At 42.8% G+C, this 24,037-nt stretch overlaps 1 protein-coding gene across 7 annotated transcripts in view; it reads left to right on the forward strand.

Moving 5' to 3' along the window:
* CCDC149 (coiled-coil domain containing 149) overlaps positions 1-24,037 on the forward strand; it is a 93,761-nt gene that overhangs the window by 26,542 nt on the left and 43,182 nt on the right. For 5 of the 7 annotated variants that reach the window (XM_084890629.1, XM_084890630.1, XM_084890624.1 and 2 more), the window contains exons 2-4: positions 5,411-5,572; positions 7,247-7,285; positions 21,341-21,448. In XM_084890629.1, the coding sequence (XP_084746755.1) occupies positions 5,411-5,572; positions 7,247-7,285; positions 21,341-21,448 (309 nt within the window). The remainder of the gene's footprint in view (positions 1-5,410; positions 5,573-7,246; positions 7,286-21,340; positions 21,449-24,037) is intronic. The other 2 variants (XM_084890626.1, XM_084890628.1) reach the window with 1 other exon arrangement.

The following is a 24,037-nucleotide window of genomic DNA, read 5'->3' on the forward strand; positions in this document are numbered from 1 at the left end:
GACTGGCTTATTTCGCTTAGCATAATGCTCTCCAGTTCCATCCATGCTGTTGCAAACAGTAATAATTCCTTTATTTATTTATTTATTTATTTATTTATTTATTTATATAGCAGTGTAGTATTCTATTGTGTAGATATACCACAGTCTTTTAATCTACTCATTAGATTAAGTGGCCACTTAGGCTGTTTCCAAATCTTAGCTTTGGTAAATTGTGCTGCTATGAATATAAAGGTGCATATGTCCTTTCTGATTGGTGTTGGAATTGGGGTTTCACAGGCTTGGTTCTACAGTTCAAGACCTGGGTTTGCATTCTGGGTCTTCCAATCTCTTAAACTCTATAGATTAAGACCCATAATCTCATTTAGAAAACAAAAATAATAATAACATAGTGGTCTCATTATGTTGTGAGGATGAAAGGTGATCGATCATACATAAAAAGCATTTGTCACAAAACTTTGGGGTTTTTTTTTTGTTTTGTTTTGTTTTTTAAATAATGATAGTAATAGTGAAAATGTTCATCCTGAGCACCATTGTGGTGACTCAGCAGAAGCACAGAGCAAGAGCAAATATAACCTCCACCAATCTCCCACCCTCCCACTCTTTGATATGGACTGTACCAGTCAGGATGGGCTAAGTTATGCTCCGGTAACTAACACCCCCAATCTCTGAAACTTAACACTACAAACGTTTATTTCCTGACCACACAGATTTCTCTGGGGACCCGAATGACTCTCCAGGGCAGTTGTCTGTGTGTTGGCTTCAGGCTCCAGGCTGATTTGTTCTTATGGCACCTCCATAACAACACATACTTCCACAGCTGTTGCGACAGGAGAGAAGAAAGCTTGGGAATTCTTACCTTGACTCTTAAGTGCTTCCACCCTAGAAGTTTCTCATGTTCCTTCCAACCCCACTTACTTGGATAAAGCAAATTACATGGCCCTGCTTTACTTCCAACCCATGGGGAAGGACAGGCCCTCCACATGTCTGGAAGTAGAGGAGAAATGGAAATATTGGAGAGAAGCACTAATGTTGACTACATAGATGTTTAGTTTTTTCTCACTCTATCATGTACTGCTCTTGCAAACACAGGTCAAGCACCCCTTCCAACAAGGTTGCTGAAGGCCCTGCTATGTTGAGATTCTGGTATTGCCACTGTCGTGGATGATCTTTCGAACTCACTGAGTGGGCTCTGTCTTAGGTTGGAGTGAATCATACCCCCTGGACTCGAGCCCCTCACCCCCCAGTGTTTTCCCTGACACTATTCACCCCCAATCATATTGGATGTGGTGTTGAAATTGTGGGTTTCTCAAAGTAGAAGTCACCCTGGGTACTCCCCTTCCTATTCCATATATGGAAACTGAGGCCCAGGCAGTGTGTGCTGGTTTTGTACCTGTGTTCTGTGGCTTTCCTGGGGTCTCAGTGGTTCAGGACTAGTGCATTTTTAGACCTACATCTGGATGAAAGCCTCTGGGCTCTGCCTGGTGGTTACTGCTCTCCACCCACTTTCTCCATCATCTACGCTTACCATATTCATCCTCTCTTAGCAGCAAAAGCATCCCAAGCACTGGCTGGTCTCGCTTTCTGTGTTATGATTGGTCCCATCTAAGGCCAAGGAGTAAATCCACGAGTTTGCTGATTGGTTAGAGCTTCAACAAAAGGATCTTTAAGGCCTTTTTCTTGATTTTTTAGTTGTTTGTGCCCAACTAGAGAGATAGGAAATGGAACATTTTAACAGCTGTCATTACAGGGATTAAACTGTCATCATTTTAGAATGAGAGTGAGAAGTCCCATCCCTGACCCCAATATCCCACCAACACATTCCTCCAAGAGACTCCTGTTGTTATTTCATTGAGACTCTGCATATGTAGGTTCTTTGGCCAGATGCAGTGAAATATAGTCTGTGCTTATACTTGGGCATTTAAAAATAGTTAAATTTATTGAGGTAACATTGGTTAATAACATCATATAAATTTCAGGTGTAAAATATTATAATTTGAGTTCTGTATACATTTGTGGATTCACTACATAAAGTTTAGTTTCCTTCTGTTATTGTATATTTGACCCCTTGCCCATTTTTCCCTCCCCACACACCTGTCCCTCTGATAAACACCATTCTGTTGTCAGTATCTTTGATTTATCAGTTCATTGTTTTTCTATATTTTATAGTCTCAGAATGAAATTATATGACTTTGCCCTTTTTCATCTCATTTATTTCACTTAGCAAAATTCCCTCATGATCTATCCATGTTTTTTTTTTTAATATATTTTATTGATTTTTTTGCAGAGAGGAAGGAGAGAGGGGTAGAGAGTTAGAAACATCGATGAGAGAGAATCATCGATCTGCTGCCTCCTGCACACCCCGTACTGGGGATGTGCCCGCAACCAAGGTACATGCCCTTGACCGGAATCAAACCCGGGACCTTTCAGTCCGCAGACCGATGCTCTATCCACTGAGCCAATCGGTTTCAGCATGATCTATCCATGTTGTCGCAAATGGCAACGTGTCATCTTTTTTATGCCTGAGTAGCATTCCACTGTGTCCATGGACCACACCTTCTTTATCCTTTTATCCCTTGATGACACTTCGATTGTTTCCATGTCTTGGCTAGTACAAATAATGCTGCAACGAACACCGGGGTACATCAGCATCACTAGTTATTAGGGAAATGCTTGTACTTGTTTAGAACCCCTCTGTGCTACAGAAGGTGGCACAGACATCCCAGAACAATGCTGAGACCGTTCCCTGGTCCTGAACTGGTGGACTGCAGCTGGCCTCTCGGTCCTTCCAGACCATTGTATTATAGCTGGTTCTAACTTTTGAGACACCATAAAGTTGGAACCTCCTGAGCCTGGGTTTTCAAAGTGTAGATGGGATTGAGAATCACCTGTGCCATGTGCTAACAGTGTGGCTTCCTGAGCCAGTCACCTGACTTGGATTCAGTGGGGTTGGGCTGGGCCCAGGAATAATGATAGGCATAGATTACAATTCTTGAACTTCACTGCTGTAGACCATAGTAAGCAGAGGAAAGAGCAATCCAGCCTGCATTTGTAAAGACCACCCTTTTGTTGATGTGACTACATCATCTACACAGAATGCATTTGCTTTTTTACCCTTTAGTGGAGTCCTAATTGTCCTGTGTTCTGTGCCCCAAGGGGAACTGAACTGCAATGGTCCTGCTCCTCAGATCCTGGCCACTGGGTCTGAGCAGAGGCTCTGCCTGTTTTCTACCAGGTACCATACACCCAAGGAAATGGTGGGCATCACAGCTTCTGAGGCCCCATTTCATCCATGCCCTGAGAGAGAACCAGTTTCTCTCTTGGACCCTAACTGATTGCAGTTCAAGTCTGGGAACTTGAATTTCCACTTGGCCAACAATGGTGGCGATGGCCTGCTCCTCTTCATAGACCGGATATTACAACTTATCTTGCCTACCGCTCCTTACCGTGCCCCCACACAACTGGGATTTTCTTCCCTGAAGTCGGAAGACACTGCGTATCTTTGGGGCCTCACCTCAGATTTGGATCTGAAGGGACAAAGGTGGCTGTTGTGGTGCCACCAATACTAACAGCACTGACAACCACCGCTGCTGATTGCGGGCAAAGAACCAAAGGCACAAGGGCAGGTCTGTTCAATTGTGTGTAAACGGTATTTTTTTTTCCTGTGAAATCTCAATACCTCCCTTAGGACATTGCAGCTTAGGTTTCTGAGCCACTCGCCTTTGATATTTACTCGTTGGGGATTTTACTCTTGAGAAATCACTGAGGCAACAGAACCATTTTGCCTCCATGAAGAGGATGTCAAAGTCTTAAAATCCAGGACATTTTGAGGCAGGATTCCAAGCTCATTACTGCCAGGAATAAGATTCATCCAAGGTGGAAGTGTCCTCTCTTAGAACTCAAATCCGTCTCAGAATGGCTTTTCTCTCCCCTTTGTTTTGGAAGCCAAGCAATTACTTTTTTTTTTTTTTAAAGGAAAAAAATTGTGCTAATGCACAAAACTCTCTTTTTCCCCCTTTCATTTATTCAAAATTGAACTTAACAAAGTCAGTTCTGAGCAAGCTCTCTATATGAGTAATGCTTTTTGTCCATAAAAGAGCATTGACTCAAATGTTTCGGGAGTGCTGATTCTCTCTGCTTTGTGTGAGCGTCCGCAATGACAAAGTGCTCATGTCAGAGTGTATAATGAAACTATAAATTGTTTTCATGAATGCTCTGAATTTGGTCTTTTACGGGGCAAATTCAAAAGGTACTTAGTGCCACATTTCACGTATGTGAATAACGCCAGATGGTGCGGTATAGCCAATGAAAGTAAAGAAGTCCTGGTCAGGGCTCACGCTGGCCCATGTGCTAGGTGGTTGTCACGTGGGGGTGGTTCTCAGTGGGGGGAGAAGGAGGAACAAAGAGTTTCCACAAGGTACACTCGACTATTTGGGGATAATTCCAAATGTGGCTAAAGTACTTAGTTCGTAAAATTGGTCTCTGGTGGCAGGGGGCTGGAATCACAGAAGTTGTGTATATCTTGGTCAAAAATGTAAACCAAAATTCTCAAGTGAGAAAATGTCTGCTGTGTTGTGTGTACAGGTGCAATCTATTGCAACAATTTATGGTTCAATTAAATTATCTTAAATAATATTTTTGTGTTCTTTAAATTACAGACACTGTATGAGTTTAGTCTAAAATTTTTAAAAAGCATAGAAAAGCTTAAAGAATAAAAATTTTAGTCTGACTGGCATGGCTCAGTGGTGGGAGAAGGAGGAACAAAGAGTTTGTTCGGGGCACATACAAGGGTTGTAGGCTCAGTCCCCAGTAGAGGGTGTGCGGGAGGCAGTCTATCAATGATTCTCTCTCATAATTGATGTTCCTATCTTTCCCTCTCCCTTTCTTTCTGAAATCTAGGGAAAAAATATTTTTTTAAAAAATAAAAATTTAAAACATGCAAATAATTTTGCTGCCAAGAGACAATCGTTTGTAATATGCAAATGTCTTAATAAGTGTTTTTCTCTGTATATCATTTTGTAAAATTTTAACAAAATTTTACATAATCTTATCTAGATATAGAAATCCCTTTAAACAAAATTATTGGGGTCCAGCTATTATCTATTTAGCTATGTAATTTTTAAAAAAGTATTCTATTGTTTCACTTGTCTGTAATGAAATGATTTAATCTGACCCAGTTTGCCAAAGTTCATGAGCATCCAAAGCTTGGGTTCTCTCCTGAGGGATAGGTTAGGTACTGTCCCAGCCTTTAGGTGCCTATGTCAGTTACTGACAAATGCCTGGGTATATGTTCTCTAAAAACAAACAAGCAACAGAACAAAACAAAACAAAACAAAGAACAAAACAAGCCAGCAGGGCATGGTAAATGGAGTCCTGTTGAGGTGCTGACCAGTTGCTTGCACTTCTCTTGCAGTACCTGGTGTGCAAACGGAAGCTGGAGAGCAAAAAGGAGGCTCTGCTGATCCTCTCCAAGGAGCTGGACACATGCCAGCAGGAAAGGGACCAGTACAAGCTCATGGCCAACCAGCTCCGAGAGCGCCATCAGTCCCTGAAGAAGAAATATCGAGAGCTGATTGTACGTGTGGCGTCACCATGGCATTCCCGTTCCCTGGTTATGACAGAAAGGGGGCATTTTAACATGCCCTTTCCTCAAAAAAGGGTTGAATTCAAACAGTCCCACAACCCAGTCCCTCCAGACAGCTTACCTGGGCACCTATGAAGCACACATGTATACATATGTGTTCATGTCGGTTTATTTACTCATTTGTTCCTATGGAGTATTTATTTATTTATTTATTTATTTATTTACAGAGAGGAAGAGAGAGGGTTAGAGAGTTAGAAACATCAATGAGAGAGAATCATCGATCAGCTGCCTCTTGCACACCCGCTACTGGGTATGTGTCCGCAACCAAGGTACGTGCCCTTGACTGGAATCCAACCCTGGACCCTTCAGTCCTCAGGCTGACGCTCTATCCACTGAGCCAAACCGGTTTCGGCCCTATGGAGTATTTTTAAGAGGATCTGTCTAATACAGAAACCACATGTGGTTATTTAAATTCCATTTTAAATGAATTAGAATGAAATAGAATTGAAAACTCAGTTCTTCAGTCTCATCACATTTCAGGGACTCAATTGGCATAGGTGGCCGGTGGTGACTCTATTGCATTGCATTGCTACGAGGCCCTTCCATGGTGGCCACTATGCTGGACGGTTCCATGTAGGGTGTTTCCATCTCTGCAGAGTTCTGTCGGACAGCACGGTGTAAATGTTGTTCTAAAACTTGCTCTTTCCACTCACACCTTATTTTGGACAGCTCTCTAGGCCATACATACAACTAGAGCTCATTTTTAAACAAAGTTGCATAGTAATATTTTCATTTTTAAAAATCTTTCTCTCATCGTGAGCATTTAGGTTTTCTTTAGGGCTTATATGGCAAGATTTTTAAGGGTATAAATTATATGGAAATGGAGGATACCAAGAGCATTCCTGCTGCTTTTTTACTCATGTATGCAGCCTCGTTTTAAAGTGTTGACACTATTGCTAATATTTAACCATTTGTGCTGGGCTCATTGAACTGTCCTGGCACAGAAATACAGTAGAAAGATTCCTCGGGTTAAAGTACTGTTGACCTATATGTAGACAGCATCAGATAAAAGTGTACTCATTCATCTGAGATATTTGTAGTCCCGAATGACCTACAAGGGAAAGAAATTGAGTTCTTTTAAGACAAAAAGTCTGATAGGACTGGAAGTTCTCAGTTAATTTTCTTTTATTTTGAGCATATCTTTTTTATCCCCTCTCCATATTTTTCTGTTCATAGAGAAAGCTCAAGTGTGTATATGTGTATCCATTGCTGTTCCTTTGGATCTAACAATGTAAAGAGGAACTCAACTCAAACCAAATGAAATATTACATAAGATTGGCTCTACTCAAAAATAATTTTGATAAATTCAGTTTTGTATGGGGGGGGGTTGATTTGCACAGTTTTGGAAAATATATAGGTTTGGTCTTAAGTGCAACTGATCCCTCAGAGGTTTTTCCAAAAAAAGAATGATTGAATTTGTAGGTAATTTTTTGAAAGCATATCTGAACTTGGTTCAGCACATTACTGGTTGCAGGGGGTAGGACTTGGGAGGGTTTGAATCTAGTTCATAGTTTGATTCAGTTCCTTGAATCTAAGCACATTAAAAAACAAAACAAAACAAAACAAAACAAAAAACACTAAGATGTAGCATTTGTTTCTTTGTAGGATGGAGATCCGTCACTTCCACCTGAAAAGAGGAAACAGGTGAGACTTACTGCTGATCTCAAATAACTCTCAAATTGTGTGTATTGGCGCCTTCAACAGTTAAGGCGATCAGGGAATCTCACGATGTGCAGAGAAATCTTTTACTTTCCAGGATCCTTTTGTCCTATGGGGAGGAGTGGGTAGTAGAGCAATTCTACTGCAGAGAGGGACTGAGGTGGGGTGAAGGGTGAAGGGAACCGAGTGATGTCCAACAGGGTGGCAGGGTGCACCCCATTCCTTCTTTCAAGGAATTGACCACATTCCCTTTCTTGTTGGACAGAAAGGGTAAGTTGAAGGTCCTATGCACATTAGCTTACTATTCCATGGGTGGTAATGTTTTACTATTTATTTTCTGCCACTTCAGACTTTTGTTTCAATTTTGTATTTTATTTTATTTATACTTTAGTATAGTTAGCATACAATATTATATTAGCTTCAAGTGTACAACATAGTGATTCAACATTGTATACCCTACAATGCGATCACCACAATAAGTCTAGGACCCATCTGTCACCATAAAAGTTATTATGATATTATTATTATTGTTGTTGTTAATCCTTACCCAAGAATATTTTTCCATTGATTTTTAGAGAGTAGAAGGGAGGGAGAGAGACAGAGAGAGAAACATCGGTGTGAGGGAATCACATCGATTGGTTGCTTCCCACAAGCACCCCAACCAGGGCCAGGGATTGAGCCTGCAACTGAGTTATGTGTCCTTGACCAGAATCAAACCAAGGACCCTTCAGGCCATTGACACTCTATCCCGTGAGCAAAACTGGCTAAGGATTGTGATATTATTGACTACATTAGAGGTACAGTGTGTAAAGGCTTGTGAGACCCAGACCCGGTGCACCGAGGGACCCATCAGTGCTCCTCCTGGTGACGGTTCTTTGGTTGTTATGGCATTATGACCACTGGGTTTTAATTATATAGATTCCCTGTGCTGTATATTACCTTCCCATGATTTACATATTTTATCACTAGAAGTTTGTACCTTTTCACCCATCTCCCCATTCTCCTCCCCGCTGACAATCATCAGTTTGTTCTGTTGCTATGGGTTTGTTTTGTTTGTTCATTTGTTTTATTTTGTTTTGTTTTAGGGTATTTGTTTTTCTCATTCTGAGTTATTTCACTTAGCATAATACCCTCTATGTCCATCAATGTTGTTGCAAGTGGTAAGATTTCAATTTTTTTATATTCCTGAGTGATATTCCATTGTGTATATGCATCACATCTTCTTTATCCATTCATCTATCAGTGGACACCTAGCACTTCAGACTTTTAAAAGCCATCTTACCAGCAAACTCACATTTTCCTAAATGGTAGCCAACATTGTTTACTGACAAATTCAATTTTTCCCTGTGGCTTTTAGATGCCCACTTTTACCAATGAATAAATCCTTATATAAATACATGGATCTGTTTCTGGACTTTCTGTTCTGTCCCTTTGCGCTTCTATATAGTCCTGTGGTCCTACCACATTATTCTGGTTTTACTTTATAGTACTTTTAATATCTATTCGGGCTAATCTCCTTCCCTTTGCTCTTCTTCTTCAGGAAAATAACAAACATTTTATCATGTGCTCTTCTGATTCCTCTGCCCACCTCTCCAAATACATACCTATTGGTATCAGGACTTGTTAAATTTATAGATTAACTTGGGGACAGTTAACATTTTCATAAGATTATGTCCAGAAATATTGTCCATCAAATTTCTTTGAATACAATTACATATATACACATATATTGCTTTTTCCAAAGATATCTTTGTTAGAACTTTTCTTAACTTCACAATTTCTTTATGCTGACATACCCTGAATTATCTCCTTTTATGGGCTTGAGGGGAGTCTGGATGATGTGAAGTTAATGCTGTGTGTTTCATGTTATGGAAATTCTCTATAACAGAGCAGGGCTTTGAAACTTGTGGATGTAAATAAAAACAGATTTGTTTGGTCTTTTCATAACTGTCACAGCTAACTAAACATCCTGTTTTTGTTCATTGATCATGTATACCTGGTATTGCATATAAACATCTTGGGTTCATTACCTTGTAATTTTTTATGCTGCATGAATAATATGACCAAGACACACACACACACACACACACACACACACACACGCACACACACGCACACGCACACATGCACATGTGTACAGGCACCCCCATTTACCCTTAAATAGCAATTCAGTCCTGTGGTTAACTATCCAGTCAATCGGTTCTACTCACTCCCATAACCTCCCTTGCTATTTTATTTGATTACTTTACAATGTTTTAGATTTTACCTAAAGTCAAGCTTTTCTATGGAGCAAGTTGATTTTTCTTTCTACACAAAATTACATGAAAATTTAGAATTAATGTCTAAAAATTGGGATCCTTCATCTGGAATTGCTAGGTGCTTTTGTTATTTGAGGTGGCTATGAGCAGTCATCTCTGGCATGACTTTAGAGTTTGTTATATATAAGAAGGAGTTTTACAGTGTAAATGAATACATATCCTGTGACTATATAATACAGATGAATTCCAGTAAGTCTGTCAAGCTATTTCTTATAGCTAAAAAAATAAAAATAAAAAAGCTACACAAGTTCAATGTCCTAAGCACTGGTTTTGTAACTTCTAATATGGTATAGAGTTTCTGTTCCACTGGGATTTAGTATGGTGCTGTGAGCTTGCACTATACATCCTTCCTGCTGGGGTTAGAACCACTGATTTGCTGCATGAGGTAGGATGCATTGGTGTGCAAGTGACAGAAATTCTAGATTGTTTAAGCAATGCAGGAATCAATGACCCTGCATAACTCAAAGTCAAAAGGTAGTGCAGGCTTCAGATGCTGTATAGTTGTCAGGTACTGGTTCTCTCCATTGTGCCACACTTAGCCCATAAAATACATGATACCCAGATAAATTTGAATTCTGATAGACAATTAATACTTTTTCAGTATAAAGTTATGTCCCATGCATTATTAGGGAATACTTTTGCTAAAATGTTATACATTGTTTATCTGAAATTCAAATTGAACTGGGCATCTGGTATTTTATTTGACCACTCTACCACTGAGCCTATTTTAATGCCAGCTTCCTCTTAGCATAAGTTTTCTTCTAAGGCTGGTTCCCCAAAGCAGGAGAGGTAGAAAATCCAGCCATAGAACACAAGTCTAGTTGGGTGAGTGTTGGACATGCTCTTATTCCTGGTCTATTAACATTCACCAGGAGCGTACTGTACATTATTTGCCTTAAATTAAGCACCTGAAATGGAAGCAGTGATACCCATCAAACAAATTGTGTGGATTTGGGAAGGTTGCTTTTGGTGTGTGTGGCTCAGCTTTCTAATTCATAAAATGGGAGAAAGTAGTGCCCACCACATAGTGTGGCTATAAGGAACAAATGAGATATTTCAAGTAGTGTTTCTAATTCCATTTCTCTGGACCAGTAGTTCTTACATTCTTGAGAATCAGAGATATCTTTGGAGATATGATGAAAACCATGGACCTTTGTTCTAGAAATGTGGCACATAGATGCCCACAAAAATATTTGCTTTCAATTTCCTAGATTTATTGACTGTCTGCTTCCTGTCCATGGATCTTTGGGATTCCTTGCACTGCATTTAAGAGCTGCTGCTCTAAATGAATTGAAGGTTCTTCTTAGATATAAATAGAAAATGTTTGTGCTTTGTAGTAGCTTTTCAGAGACTATGTATGCATGGCTGGATGAATGGCTGGATAAATGGATGGATGGATGGATGGTTGGATATAATCTATCTTCTGAGGTCACACTGGCAATGATGTCTTTCATGAAGACTCAAGGGTACATTAAGGGCATCAAGGATTCAAATTTAAGCCAACTACTTGCTGACTGGGTGATCTTGTGTAACCTTTCTGAGACTCAGTTTCCTTCTCTTCAAAATGAACATAATCATGACACATATTCATAAAGTTCTTATGAAGAACTAGTATGATAATGCTGACTTCCTTGTACTCGGTGAGTGCTCTATGGTGAGTGAAAAAGTAGGTTGTCTATCTTTAATTTTTCATGTAACTTGTCCAAGGCCACACGACAGGTTAAAAGAGCAGCACTAGAACCCAGATCTCCTAACTTGTGGTTCAGGGTTTGAGTTCAGGTGGTTTTGTTCTACATTTGATTCTTAGAATATTTGAGTGGAGAGAAAGCATAATCAGTATTTAATTCAACCCATTCTGAAAATCCACAGATTTAATGCTTTATTCAAAGCCCTCTGTTTCAGAGTGATGGAAAACCAGAAATTAACTTAAGAGTTTCTGCCTAACCCACTATTCTTTCTTGCAGCCAACAATATCTGGCCATAGTTTTTCCTCTGCTATTTAAAAAATATGTACTTTTATTAATTTCAGAGAGGAAATGAGAGAAAGAGAGATAGAAACATCAAAGATGAGAATCATTGATCAGCTGCCTCCTGTACTGAGGATCGAACCCACAATCCTGACATGTGCCCTTGACCAGAATCGAACCTAGGACCCTTTAGTCTGCAGGCCAACACTCTATTCTCTGAGCCAAACCGGAGGCGAGAGCCTTTTTTCCTGCCTTTTTTGTCTCCTCCTCAGAGGACAGACCAGAACTTTCATGATTGTGGTGCTAGAAACATGGTTGTCAAGGCTTTCTTTTAGAACTTAGAACAGTTTTGAAAACAACTCAATTTCCAATGGTAAATCATCCATTAAAGAAGCTGTGGAGACGACGTGACAGCAGCGATGCACTAATAGCTTCCCGTGCCATACTGAAATGGAAATTTCTTCCTGGTACTCTGGGCAGAACCGTGCACGGGGCACCTCTTCGCACTGCAGCGAGAGATCCCCGAGAGACCTCAGATGATTCTAAATATCTGTCTTTTGCTAAACAAGCAGCCTCTCCAAAGGAGACAAGGGGGAATCTAAATGATCTCGGGTTAATCTCCTGATAATGTGGGATTTGGGGCAGTCACGGCAGCCCACTCTCCCCACGCCAATTCCTCCTGGAGTGAGGAACCAGATGCATTGTTGTCTTTCCGGGTTTGATTTTGTGCAGATCTGCCACGGGAGGCTCCCTCTGGGTCCAGGAGGGAGCCTTTGCTTTCTTCCCACACACAGTGATGGCTTATTTAGATGGTGACATATGCTGGGATGACAACCCTGGAGAAATCAGAGCAGAGAGGGCCCTCGGTGGGGTGGCACGGAGCTTTTCAGTTCAGTAGCAGTCTTCTTAGTCAATCTCATTTCATTCCCCGGTGACTGCCAGACAGAGCAGCTTGGCGTCTGAGTCCCGGTTTGATGCTCAGAACCAAAAACTCCCTTGAAAGGTCTGGAGCGCTTTGAGATGTTCCTTTCATAACACTTTGAACAGTAAGTACGACTTTCCTGTCACACCAACGAACCTGGGGAAACATCCAGGGTCCAGCCTGTGGGATATCTCCCAAAATATAATGGCAACTTCCTTCTGAGCCCTCATGCCTCTTGCACTAAAGCCCTTTGAATCCCAACAGCAATATTGTAAGGGAGGTGCAAGCACCCCAGTTGGTAGGTGAGGAAATCGAGACTCAATGCGTCTAAAGAACTGGGAAACTGTTAAGGGAGCCACTCAAATGGCAGATGCAGAATCATAATGAGCAAGATTAGGCAAATATTTAGTTATGTAGCCACCTTCCAAACCTACCGAAGAGTGTTTGCCCGTGGGCTGGAAATGCATTCATTGGCGAGTGTGTGTTTTGAGATTATGTCCAAGATCTTTCTATGAGGTGGGAGGAAGCTGCTGAGGGCTCCTTGCCCAGCCAACAGCTATGTATGGCATAATCTCTCGGGTGGTTGTTTTCTGTAAATCAGAAAGCTGTCACTGTAGCCGAGGTCATCACCTTGGCAGTTGCTGTGAACAGGGGGCCCTTGCTCAGCAGAACAAGTTTCGCTCTATTACCAATAACACAGGAGGCGCCGTACACCGGAGCAGCCGAGTAGAAATTGCAATTAAATTTGCTATCAATCACACCTCTCAAGTAAGCTTGATGTTTCATCAAACTTTTTTTTTTTTTTTTTTTAACATATTCTTGTTTGATGTAGTATGTTCCCCTACTGAAGGTGTGGGGTAAGGGGGCCAGAGTCTCAAACTTTTTAACACCATGTAGTTGAGTCACATTTTCTAAATCTGGTCTCTTTCTCATGCTCTTTTTTCCTTACTTCTCTTCTTTTTTAAAAAACATTTTTATTGATTTCAGAGAGGAAGGGAGAAGGTGAGAGAGAGAGATAGAAACATCAGTGATGAGAAATAATCATTGATCAGCTGCCTCCAGCAAGCTCCCCCCACACTGAGGATGGAGCCCACAACTCTGGGCATGTGCCCTGACCGGGAATCCAACCATGACCTCCTGGTTCATAGGTCAATGATCTATCACTGAGCCACACTGGCTGGGCTCCTTACTTTTCTTGAGGAAGTGCCTAGGTCAAGGTTTTACCAATCTAGCTCTGACTTTTCCCTCACATGTTTGATTTCCAGTTTTGCTCTATCAGCAAATTGAGAAGTAAGATACAGGGCTCCCTGGTAATGCATCCTCATTTACTCTACAGTGTAGAGGAGCGTTTCCATGTCTAGGTTACCTGAAATGCTGTTCATCTAATAAATTAGCAAGATTCAAGATGATTGAGGGATGGCTCCTGGAATGCTGCCCTCCCCCTTCCTGGTCGCTGGTCTCAATTATTTAAGGGCTCCGGTGAAGACACCAGCTCTCCCAGGGTCTGGACTAGTGTCAGGTTGGAAGGTTATTTTAATGTTGTCATTACTTTCTCTTCATGTTTTATATCTTCTTAACCAACAGAAGAGTAATTAAAGGAGAAAAAAGCATGATTTTATGTCTATTTTACATGGAAGGGAATTTAGAGAAAAGGGAAACTCAACGAACTAGTTAGACTTATATACCATATAAGTCTATGGGTGGGCTTATATACCATTCTAACCAAAGGATGGGGTTTGGACTTCAAGGAATGATAAACTGTGGGTAAGTGACTAGGAAATATATGTGGAAACTAACCAGAGATTAGAGTTATTTTAGTTATGGTAGTTTATGGTGCTTCCTCTCAGTCTCTGGTGATAAGAGTCGCTCTCCTCTTCCTGGTACTGGCACCGACTGGACATGCTCACAAAAGGAAATATATGCCCTGCTTTCAGGCAGGAAACGGGAGGAAGGAGAGCTCTTTGTATCTGTTGATTCTCAATTTCTTCAGCTCAAAGTAATCTGTATGACAAAGTGGCATATTTTGGAGTGACGTAGTCTGACCTGCTTGTAACCATTGGGGAGAAAAATGGTGTGTGTCTTTTCTCCCATCTCAGAGATTCAGGCTTTCTCCTCCACTCACATCCTGAAACCCCCTCCTCGAGACCAGTGATGATTACTCGATCATTGGAAACATGAGGCCTCAACAGTGATCATCCTTGCCACGCATGAGGCATCATTTTTTTACAAATCTCCCTTCACTCTTTGTAAGTTTAAGGAATGTATTGCATCTAGAGCAGTGGTTGGCAAACCCATTAGTCAACAGAGCAGCAAACTGTGGCTCGCTAGCCATATGTGGCTCACAAGCCGCAGTTTGCCAACCACTGATCTAGAATGTAAATGGTTCTGACACATGTTGTAGCATTTCTAAGGGAACTGAAACAGCGGCAGAGGCAGGACTGTTGTTTTTATCCTCTGCCCTCTTAGGTTCCGTGAATGGGGGCCTGCAAATTTAGCTAACAGGACAGCGATGAACAGAGGGAAAGCATATGATTTTATGAATATTTCATGTGGCTGGAGCTCACCGGATGTAATAGGCCTTGGGGAGAGTTGGAGAGACTCTCACTGCTCACAGGACGCATCTGTCCCCATGGGAACTTCCGCAGAGCAGAGGGAGCGCTCCGCTGGGGTGAGATGCTCACTGGCCTCTCTGGTCCCAGGCTCTGCCTTCCCAACAACCATCAGGTGTGTCGTCTTCACCTCTGTGCAGAGAGAATTTCTGGGAGCCCCACCGTTCCCACAGCGGGGGCTGGCCCTGGCAAAGCTTCCGAGGGCATCAGGGATTGTTGGGGGCTGAGCTCTTCCTCTGACAAAGGAAGATGTTTCGGGATGGAGAGCCATGATATCTTCTCAGCCTCAGGCCTCCTGGCTGTATTTTCATCAACTCTCTCTTCCCTCCCTTCCGCATCCCTATTTTAATAGATCAACTTCTAGCCCAAAAAGAGGGACTTCAATATATGTGGATTCGGCAATATGTTCCACCGTATTCAGCATTCCGCTATGATCAGAGCTAAAATGTCAACTTTTCCTGTCGGCCTTGGCTAGATCTGAATATTGAAAATAGGCTTCTCTTTAAGCCTTTTCATGTTCTGCTATTCATGTTCCCACCTGCCCCCCGGAGGTTTAGAGAAAATAATCTCTCGGCTTTGTTTTCTTTCCCTGTGAAATCCTTCCCAGCACCTGCCACCTTCCCCTGACATTTCCTGCACCCGGTGCTGCTATTCTTAACCCATGGTCCCAGAGCCCTTCCCGATAACATGGGCACAACACGCTCTGCACGGCTGACAAATTTCAAGCAGGCGTCCCATGTTGGCTGGGTGGGTTGTTACAGTGAACGTGTGTGAGTCACGGGCATTATTTTCGGTCAAAAGAATGGTGTGAACTTTTCTCCTCTATTTTGAGTGCTTTGACATGTACAGCTTCTCTTGTCTTTCTTTCTTTCTTGTTCTTGAAGGTGTTAGGCACTGTATCAGAGTAGTCATTTTCTGGTTTTCAGTCATTGTTTTGGAGCGGAGGTGGAAGGCCTGATGAATAGGAAGGAATTGTGTGCTGACAAGCCCTCCCGCCCGCGAGACATAGAAGAAAATTACAAGTCACCTGCCCTCACGCAGGACACCTCCCCACCCCAGCCTACCCCAGGGGTCAGTGTTAAAGCTGGTATAGATTTACTGTGAACTCACTTGATTGACTATTGTTTTGCAGCCACTGTAGATGCGACTGGTTTTATTTCGGTAGATTTCTTTTGAGCCAGGCCGCAGAGTGAATCAGGTTTGACATGAATATTTACATCACTGGGTCTCTGAATTGCTGTTCCCAGAAGCAGTCCTGTTCTCTTCTTTATGTGTCATTGGAGGTATATCCCGGGTGCCCACCCTGTTCTGAGGTTTAAATCCTGGGGGCATCGCTGAGCTCAGCGCTGTTCAAAATGATGCCCAAGGACCAGTGCCCGGTTCAGGCTGCTGCTGCTGGACGAGCTCAGTGCGGAAAGGAAGAGGAACCGTTCAGAAACTTTGACAGCAATCTGACAGCAGGGTTTTTTAAATATATATTTTTATTTATTTCAGAGAGGAAGGGAGAGGGAAAGAGAAATAAAAACATCAATGATGACAGAGAATCATTCTGTCAGATTCTGGTTGGCTGCCTCCTGCCCTCCTCACACTGGAGATGAAACCTGCACCCCCAGCATGTGCCCTGACTGGGAATCGAACCGTGATCTCCTGGTTCATAGGTCAATGCTCAACCACTGAGCCACGCACCCTGACCAGGCAGACAATAGGAGTTTTGAATCTAACAAACACTTGGAGCCTTGATGTCTTAAATTCATTTTCCTAGTAGTTGATTTCTATTGTATTTTCCAACAGTGCTTGTTTGTGATGGAGTGGAGGTAGAGACGGAGTAGAGGTCCATGGTCTTTCACCACAGACAGACACATGGCGTTGTACTGACTTAGGTACTGCAGTAACGCTGGTGGGCTAACATCCACCCATGTGAGGGGTGCAAGCCATTATTGATTCAAACAGGGAAGGTTATGGAATTGCAGTTTTGGGGGAATTGTTTGTCTTTTATGAAGTTTTCACTATTACTGTTACAAGCATGTCTCTCTGGGCAGCTGTCCTGCCGCTGAAGAAAAGGCAGGCGCTGTGAAGGTGGGTTTTGCTGTGTGTCCTGCAGGTGGGGTGCTGAGATGCCTGGCCATGTGCAGGCAGCAGCCAGCCCTGGGAGGCTGCCTTCAGCGCTGGGCTCCTCCCCTTCCTCTGGGCCAGTTTCTGGGCCTGGGGATGTCCCCCCGTCTGGTGGAAAGGAGTTATGCTTGCTGAGCAAACGCCTGGGAAATGTTTTGGAGTTGCGTGGAGGAAAAGCAGAGGCTGCCCACTGTGACAGTTTGTGTTGAGGAAGAAGACCTGCAGGAGGGAGGGGGTGGAACCAGGAAAAGAACTGGGAAAAAAAATTCAAGAGCTGAATCCTCTGTCCACTTCATGTAGTCTCTGGGGTGAACTGCTCTCCCAAGTGGAAGTTTTCGATGTGCTGGAGAGAGGGAGAGAGGGAAGCTAGTAGCTGGAACTTCCCCCAGGACTACCACAGGGGTCTTGCTCGCTCTTTCCCCTTTTCCAAGTCTTGGTTGAAATGTGCCCTTCCCAATGAGGTCTCTGTGGCTTTTTCCCCTGCACACTCAGTTCCCTTTTCCTGCTCAGTTTTTCTCCATAGTGCTGGCTAACCATCCGACTACTGATGATTATTTATTTTATTACAATATAATATGATATGATATAAATAATATAATATATCTATATATATAAAAGCTTAAGTGACCAAACAACTGAACAACCAAACTACCAGTCAACTGGTCGCAATGACGTGAACTGACCACCAGGGAGCAGATGCTCAACTCAGGATCTGCCCCCCTGTAGTCAGTGCACTCCCACAGCCAACCTCCGGCAGCCAGCCAACCTTCCACGGTCCCTCCCCCTGGCCAGGCAGCCCCAGTTGGCCCTAATTGGGACTGGGAAATATGGCCTCGATCACCCCGATCATGGCCAGGCTGAGGAACCCCACCCATGCACAGGGCCTATAGTATAATATAATCTGTTAAAATGCATGCTTACAAGGGCAAGGGGTTAGATGTATTGCTCACTGCTAAAACTTCCAAGTCTAAAATAGTGCCTGGCTCATGGTGGGTGCTCAATAAATATTTGTTATATAAACAAATAGATGAGTAAGGAACAGTGAAGAGCCAGGATCACAAAGGAGCCAACTGTGCTCAAGGAGGCATTTGGCCAGATTTTCCCCTGTGTGGTTGAGTTGGGGCAAGTGGAAGGACATAATCAAGGGGAGGCAACCAGCCATTAACCAGCAACTATCTATGCCAAGAACTGTGGTAGGTGTCCAGTCTTTATTGCTCAATTTTAATATCAAGGCGCCACATGAAGTGTATATGGTGACTCTGTTTTACAGATGGGGACACTCAGGAAGCTAAGAAACTCACCCAGGGTCACCCAGCCCAGGAAGTGGCAGGACTGGGATCCAACTTAGTCTTTCTGATTCCATTGATAAATTTCCAAAAATAGCTTGTTGATTACAATGTCCCTTGATTCTCTGTGTCCTTCCCTATAAAGTGGGAGTTAACATTTCTCATCCTTCACCAAATTTTTATTTGCTGAGAACAGAATCTAAGAGGATTGGAATGTAATGATTATAAGATAAGAGCTTTGCAAATACACAGTAAAAACATGAGATCACATTGTTGAGTAACATCCACAAATAAGTAAGTAGAAGCCAGGGATTGGTTAAACCCAGCCTGTGGGGATGAGTGGGTTTTTTTATGAAAGGGCCCATGCCAGTACTGGTTTCAGTGTTGGTCATTGTTGTCATCATTCCAGCTCCCTTCCAGGCTGAGATCACAACCTCCAGGCTCAGCATATTGTCTCTTATTAAGAAAAATATTCATGGAGAATCTTCTAGGTGCTGAGGCAGATCAATAGCTAAAACAAAGTTCCTTGTCCTTCATGTAACTTCCATTTTAGTAGGGAGAAGGAGACAGGAAATACATAGTAAGCAATAAATCAGAAAGGAAGCTCAAGTGCTGCCTGGCCAGTGTGGCTCCGTGGTTGAGAGTTGACCCATGAACAAAGAGGACACTGGTTCGATTCCCAATCAGGGCATATGCCGGGTTGTGAGCTCCATCCTCAGTGGGGGGTGCACAGGAAGCAGCCCATCAAAGTTTCTCTCTCATTCATGTTTCTATCTCTCTATCCCTCTCTCTCTCTAAAGTCAATAAAAACAGGTTTTGGTTTTTTTGGTTTTTTTTTTTTTTTTTTTTTTTGTGTGTGTGTGTGTGTGTGTGTGTGTGTGTGTGTTTTAAAGACAACAAGTGCTCTGAAGAAAAGAAGTAGTGTAAGGGAATGGGCTTGGGAGTTCAGGGTGGAGGTGGGCAGGTTGCAGTATTAGATGAAGTGGTTTAGGTGGGCCCCTTTGATACTATGAACTTTAAACAAGTATCCCATGCCTGAAAAAGGTGAGGGCATGAGATACTCTGGAGGAAGAGCATTCCAGTGAGAGAACAGTGCAACAGGGCTGAGCTGGGGTCCTGTCTGGTATGTATGGGGAACAGCAAGGAACTTGGAGGGAAACTGACTTGGGGTGGGGGATACCTTGAATGTAGAGACAAAAGATGGGATATGGGAGATGAGATAAAATGTGGAGGCAAGGATGAGCCCAGGTTTAATTTTACATTCTTTCACCTTTATTCTCTTTTGAATACCTAACTTACCTGAGTATTCCCCAATGTGATAGCATTGGAGTCTTGGGAGATGTAGCCACTACAGTTACACTAGGGTCCTACTGGCTCTGGACCCGAGTTTCTTCAGCTATAAATGAAGGGATTGTATGAGGTAATCTTTAAAATGCCTGAGTGATGATATCCGATCGATTCCTTTCCAGGAGTCATATTCTGGTTGTTTGCTTGCTTCCTTCCCTCTTTTATTCATCGTGAATCTATATATATATTATTATTTTCATATATATATTGATTTCAGAGAGGAAGAGAGAGAGAGAAACATAAATGCTGAGAGAGAATCATTGCTCAGCTTCCTCCTGCATGTCCCACACTGAGGATTGAGCCTGCAATCTGGGCATGTGCCCAGACCAGAATCAAACTGTGAACTCCTGGTTTATAGGTCGATGCTCAACCATTGAGCCACACTGGCTGGGCTCTCACAAGTCTTTAAAACATTAGGTGGAGCACAGGCTTCCTATAGCTGAGGAAGCAGAGAATGTAATCTCTGCCTCTTCATAGCTTGCAGTCTTCTTGCTAATATTTGATTAGAACGCAATAAGCAAGGTGAGAATTGGAACAAGTGACAGCTAACAAAATGCAAAATAGTACCACAGAACAGGAAGCCACATGAGGCTCAGTGGAATGATAAATTATAGGCTTGAGTGGATGAAAGCATGTCCAGAGCTGGGAGAGCAAACAATTCCAAATTTGGGGCACCCGGAAGAGGGGTGGGAACGTGGTGAAAGGTGCCCACTTGTTGCGGGGAAAGGGCAGACATGGTGTGAGATGAAGTGGGATTGAGAGGGGAGGCTGGCTGTTGAACTACCTCCCACTCAGGCTGAGGGATCTGGGTCTGAGCTGGGTGCAAATCTTAAGGAAGGGATGGCGTCATGAAAATGGGCCTGGAGGTGATTATCTTTGAGAATAAGGAGGTAGAAAAACCAGCCCAGGAATTATCTCTGGAGCCTGACTTTTGAAACTGGCACATGATGTGATCAAAATTCTGGGCATCGAGGTAGCAAAGAAAAGTTCATGAAACAAGATCTATTCGAAAGGGAGGCAGGGGAAACAGTCTAAACAAGGAAATGGAACTTTTCCTATGTTGGTGACCCAGATTTTAGAATTGAACTCAATGTCCACTTGCAAGATGTTTAGTGAAGAGCTCTTACTAAAATAAATAAATAAATAAATAAATAAATAAATAAATAAATAAATAAATAAACAAACAAACAAACAAATAAACCAAACAAGTCAAATACAACCAACTTTGTTATTACTTACCTGTGAGCTATTCTGGAAATAAAGAACATCCCCAAATGGAGGTTCAGGGCCAACCTCATTTCCTGCAGGCAGTGTCGGGGCCTACTGCGCACTCTTGCTGCATTCACAAATGCCTTGACTCTGATGGGCTTTGTGTGGCTCAGCTGGGCTCACACACCAGCCTCCCCGAGCCTCATAAAGCCTCACATTTGTCCACGCCTCCGTGTCTGATCGTATCTCCTAATGTGTTGGTATTTCCAGGCGAACCTTGTACAACTGTTGAGAGACTCTCAGGACCGAAATAAACACCTGGGAGAAGAAATTAAAGAACTGCAGCAGAGGCTCGGAGAAGTCCAGGGTGACAATAAGGTACCATGACTATTTAAAGGGAAAGGCTCTGCTGGGTAATTGTGCGCCCGAGGTTTATGGACAGCGCTTCAGGAACATGCAATGCAGCGTTTGCTGAAAAAGTTTGTCATAGATTTTTACATTTGCGGTGAAAATTCACCGCGGAGTATTTCTTATCTTCATGGCATTCCCTTTGTGAGCGCCTGCACACTTGCATGTGTGTGTTTCAGGATTGCTCTAAAATATTGTCCAACGCATTGTAGAAGTTTCATTATGCTCAGCCTGATGATGAATAACATTGTGGTGGAGGGCAAAATAAAAGCCAAATGCTGTACTTTCCCCCTTCTATACAAATAATGGATTTGTGGCTCAGATGATTTGGAATTATTCACATTCGGGTTTGAATTTTAAGTAGTCATCCTACTAATTATGTGCACATAACCAATTTATTTTATTGCTAAATTTGGCAATTTGTATGGAACATTGCTCAAAATCCACCGCTCGGTATTAATCAAACTCCCCTGTTGGCAACGTTAATTATAAAATATGAACTCATAAACTCCCAACTAAATGTGTGCACTCTCTCCCAGCTGAAGCTAGGGACAAAAGTACAACTGAGAAAAGGAAGAAGCGCTGAAGTTTAATTCCGTCCCCACGAACAAGTCCCCATTTTGCCGAGATAGATTTATTTTTAACTCCCTGCCGGAGGCAGTGCTCTCAACAGAGATGACCATTGGAATGTCACTCACGGGTACGACATTGGGGGTTGGTGGTGGCGTGGAGGGAGATGCAAGGAGGTGCTTTCTTGACAGATTGTGATGATGGGCCTAGTTCCTGGGAGTTGTTGGTTATGGCAAGGCACCATTTTGAATGTTGTTCACTTATTTATTTATTTATTTTTTTAAATACATGTTAGTGTCGGGTGCCCCAAGAACTCCTTCCACAACAAAAGATCAGGATTTCAGGGTGCTGCTGTCTTGAGCCTCCACCTGTGGGAAATCTTTACATAGCCTCTTCTCCGCTTCATTCGCCTCTTAACACGTTTCATACCTCTTAGATTTTGCATGTATTTGAAAGCGAGGCTCTCCTAATTCCAGTCTTGAACTAGGGGGTGGGAAAGAACACCAAAGAAAGGTTCTAATGGGCCAGGAACACGCTAACCAGGCCTCTGGTGTGGCTTTATGCATCATGAAAAGGACTTGAGCTCTGTAACCTAGGTGTACGGCCAGTAATTCAAGGCCAGCCCTTCTCTGTCATTTCCTCAAGCATGTGCAGTGGTTTCCTGTAAGCCCACAAAAATAGGACAGGAGTTTTGGAGATGTTATAAACCCACAAAAGACTGAAACATTTTATAATGTGATGTTTGGATTTGTGGTTCTTCTTGATGACTAATTTTTTTTTCTTTTGGAGCTACCCCATCTCCAACTTTCCTAAGTGTGCATCATATTTTGGTCACTTTTTGGTCACTTGTATTACCTTTTAGGTAGAAAATATGTTAGGAATTGATGTTAGCAACTGATATTTGAAGGAAAGAAAGGGAGAGTGTGTGTGCATGAGTGTATGTGTATGTGTGAATGTGTGCGCGCGCATGTGCAAGTGTGTGTTTGTGTGTATGTGCATGAGTGTGTGTCAGTGTATGTGAGGTGTGTGTGTGTGTGTGTGTGTGTGTGTGTGTGTTTTGGGGCTTCTCTTGCTGTGACACAGGCTGAACTTCATGGTTTGCTTGTGCTCTGGGTCTTTATTCCAGGAGCTGGACACATTTATCAAACTTTGTTTCCCCAGCCAAGGTTTAGAATTTAGGGACTCAAATTCATGGCCTGTGAACTAATTCGCCTGCCAAAATGTGCAGGGAGGATGTCATAATGTTCAACAGACCCTGCATCTTAGTGTCCAGCCTCCCCCCTCAAAAAGGGCCAATTGCGAGGAGCCCCAGGGATTTCATTTATTCTCATCGGCATCTAAAGTTCCTGGGCTGGTTTCTCGTCAGGCCCCTGTGAGTCATGGCCATCCTCCCCTTCCTCCCACCCACATTCACCAATGTGAAGGCCAGACTTACTCATTTGATAAGGACACCAGGCATCTTGAGGAACTCAGAGGCCCCTGTTCAAAGGTGGCTGTGACCATGTGATAAGAGAATCAGTTAATCCTTCATTATTGTCATTTTATTCATTATGTCTCTCTCTGCTCCAACCTTCTCATGGCTCTCTGGATCCAGTTCCACTTTCTTGCCATCATGTGCTAGACCTTCTGTTATTTAGCCCTTGCTGATTTCTCCGACCACATCTCTAACCACTGATCTCCTCATCCTTCCACCCTTCAGCACTAACTCAGCGCCTTTGCTAAGCTGAACTGCCTTGTGCCTCAGGTTCTTTCTTTGCACCTGTTGTTTGCTTGCCTGGTACACTCTTCCCTTTTACTTGCCTTGAAAACTCCTGCTCATCTTTCAGGTAATAGGTCAAATGTAGCCTTCTCTACCTCTTAGGGGCAGGTTCTGTGCTTGCCCACAATGCCCTGCTCTCTCCCCTCGGCTTGCACTTGTGTGGTTCCCCCATTCCCATGAGTAACCTCTTTGCACGCCAGATTCCTTACTGGTATACCACTGTATCCCTA

Source organism: Pipistrellus hanaki, assembly GCF_964339955.1.
Source record: "Pipistrellus hanaki genome assembly, chromosome: 1".
NCBI classification, from domain to species: Eukaryota; Metazoa; Chordata; class Mammalia; order Chiroptera; family Vespertilionidae; genus Pipistrellus; species Pipistrellus hanaki.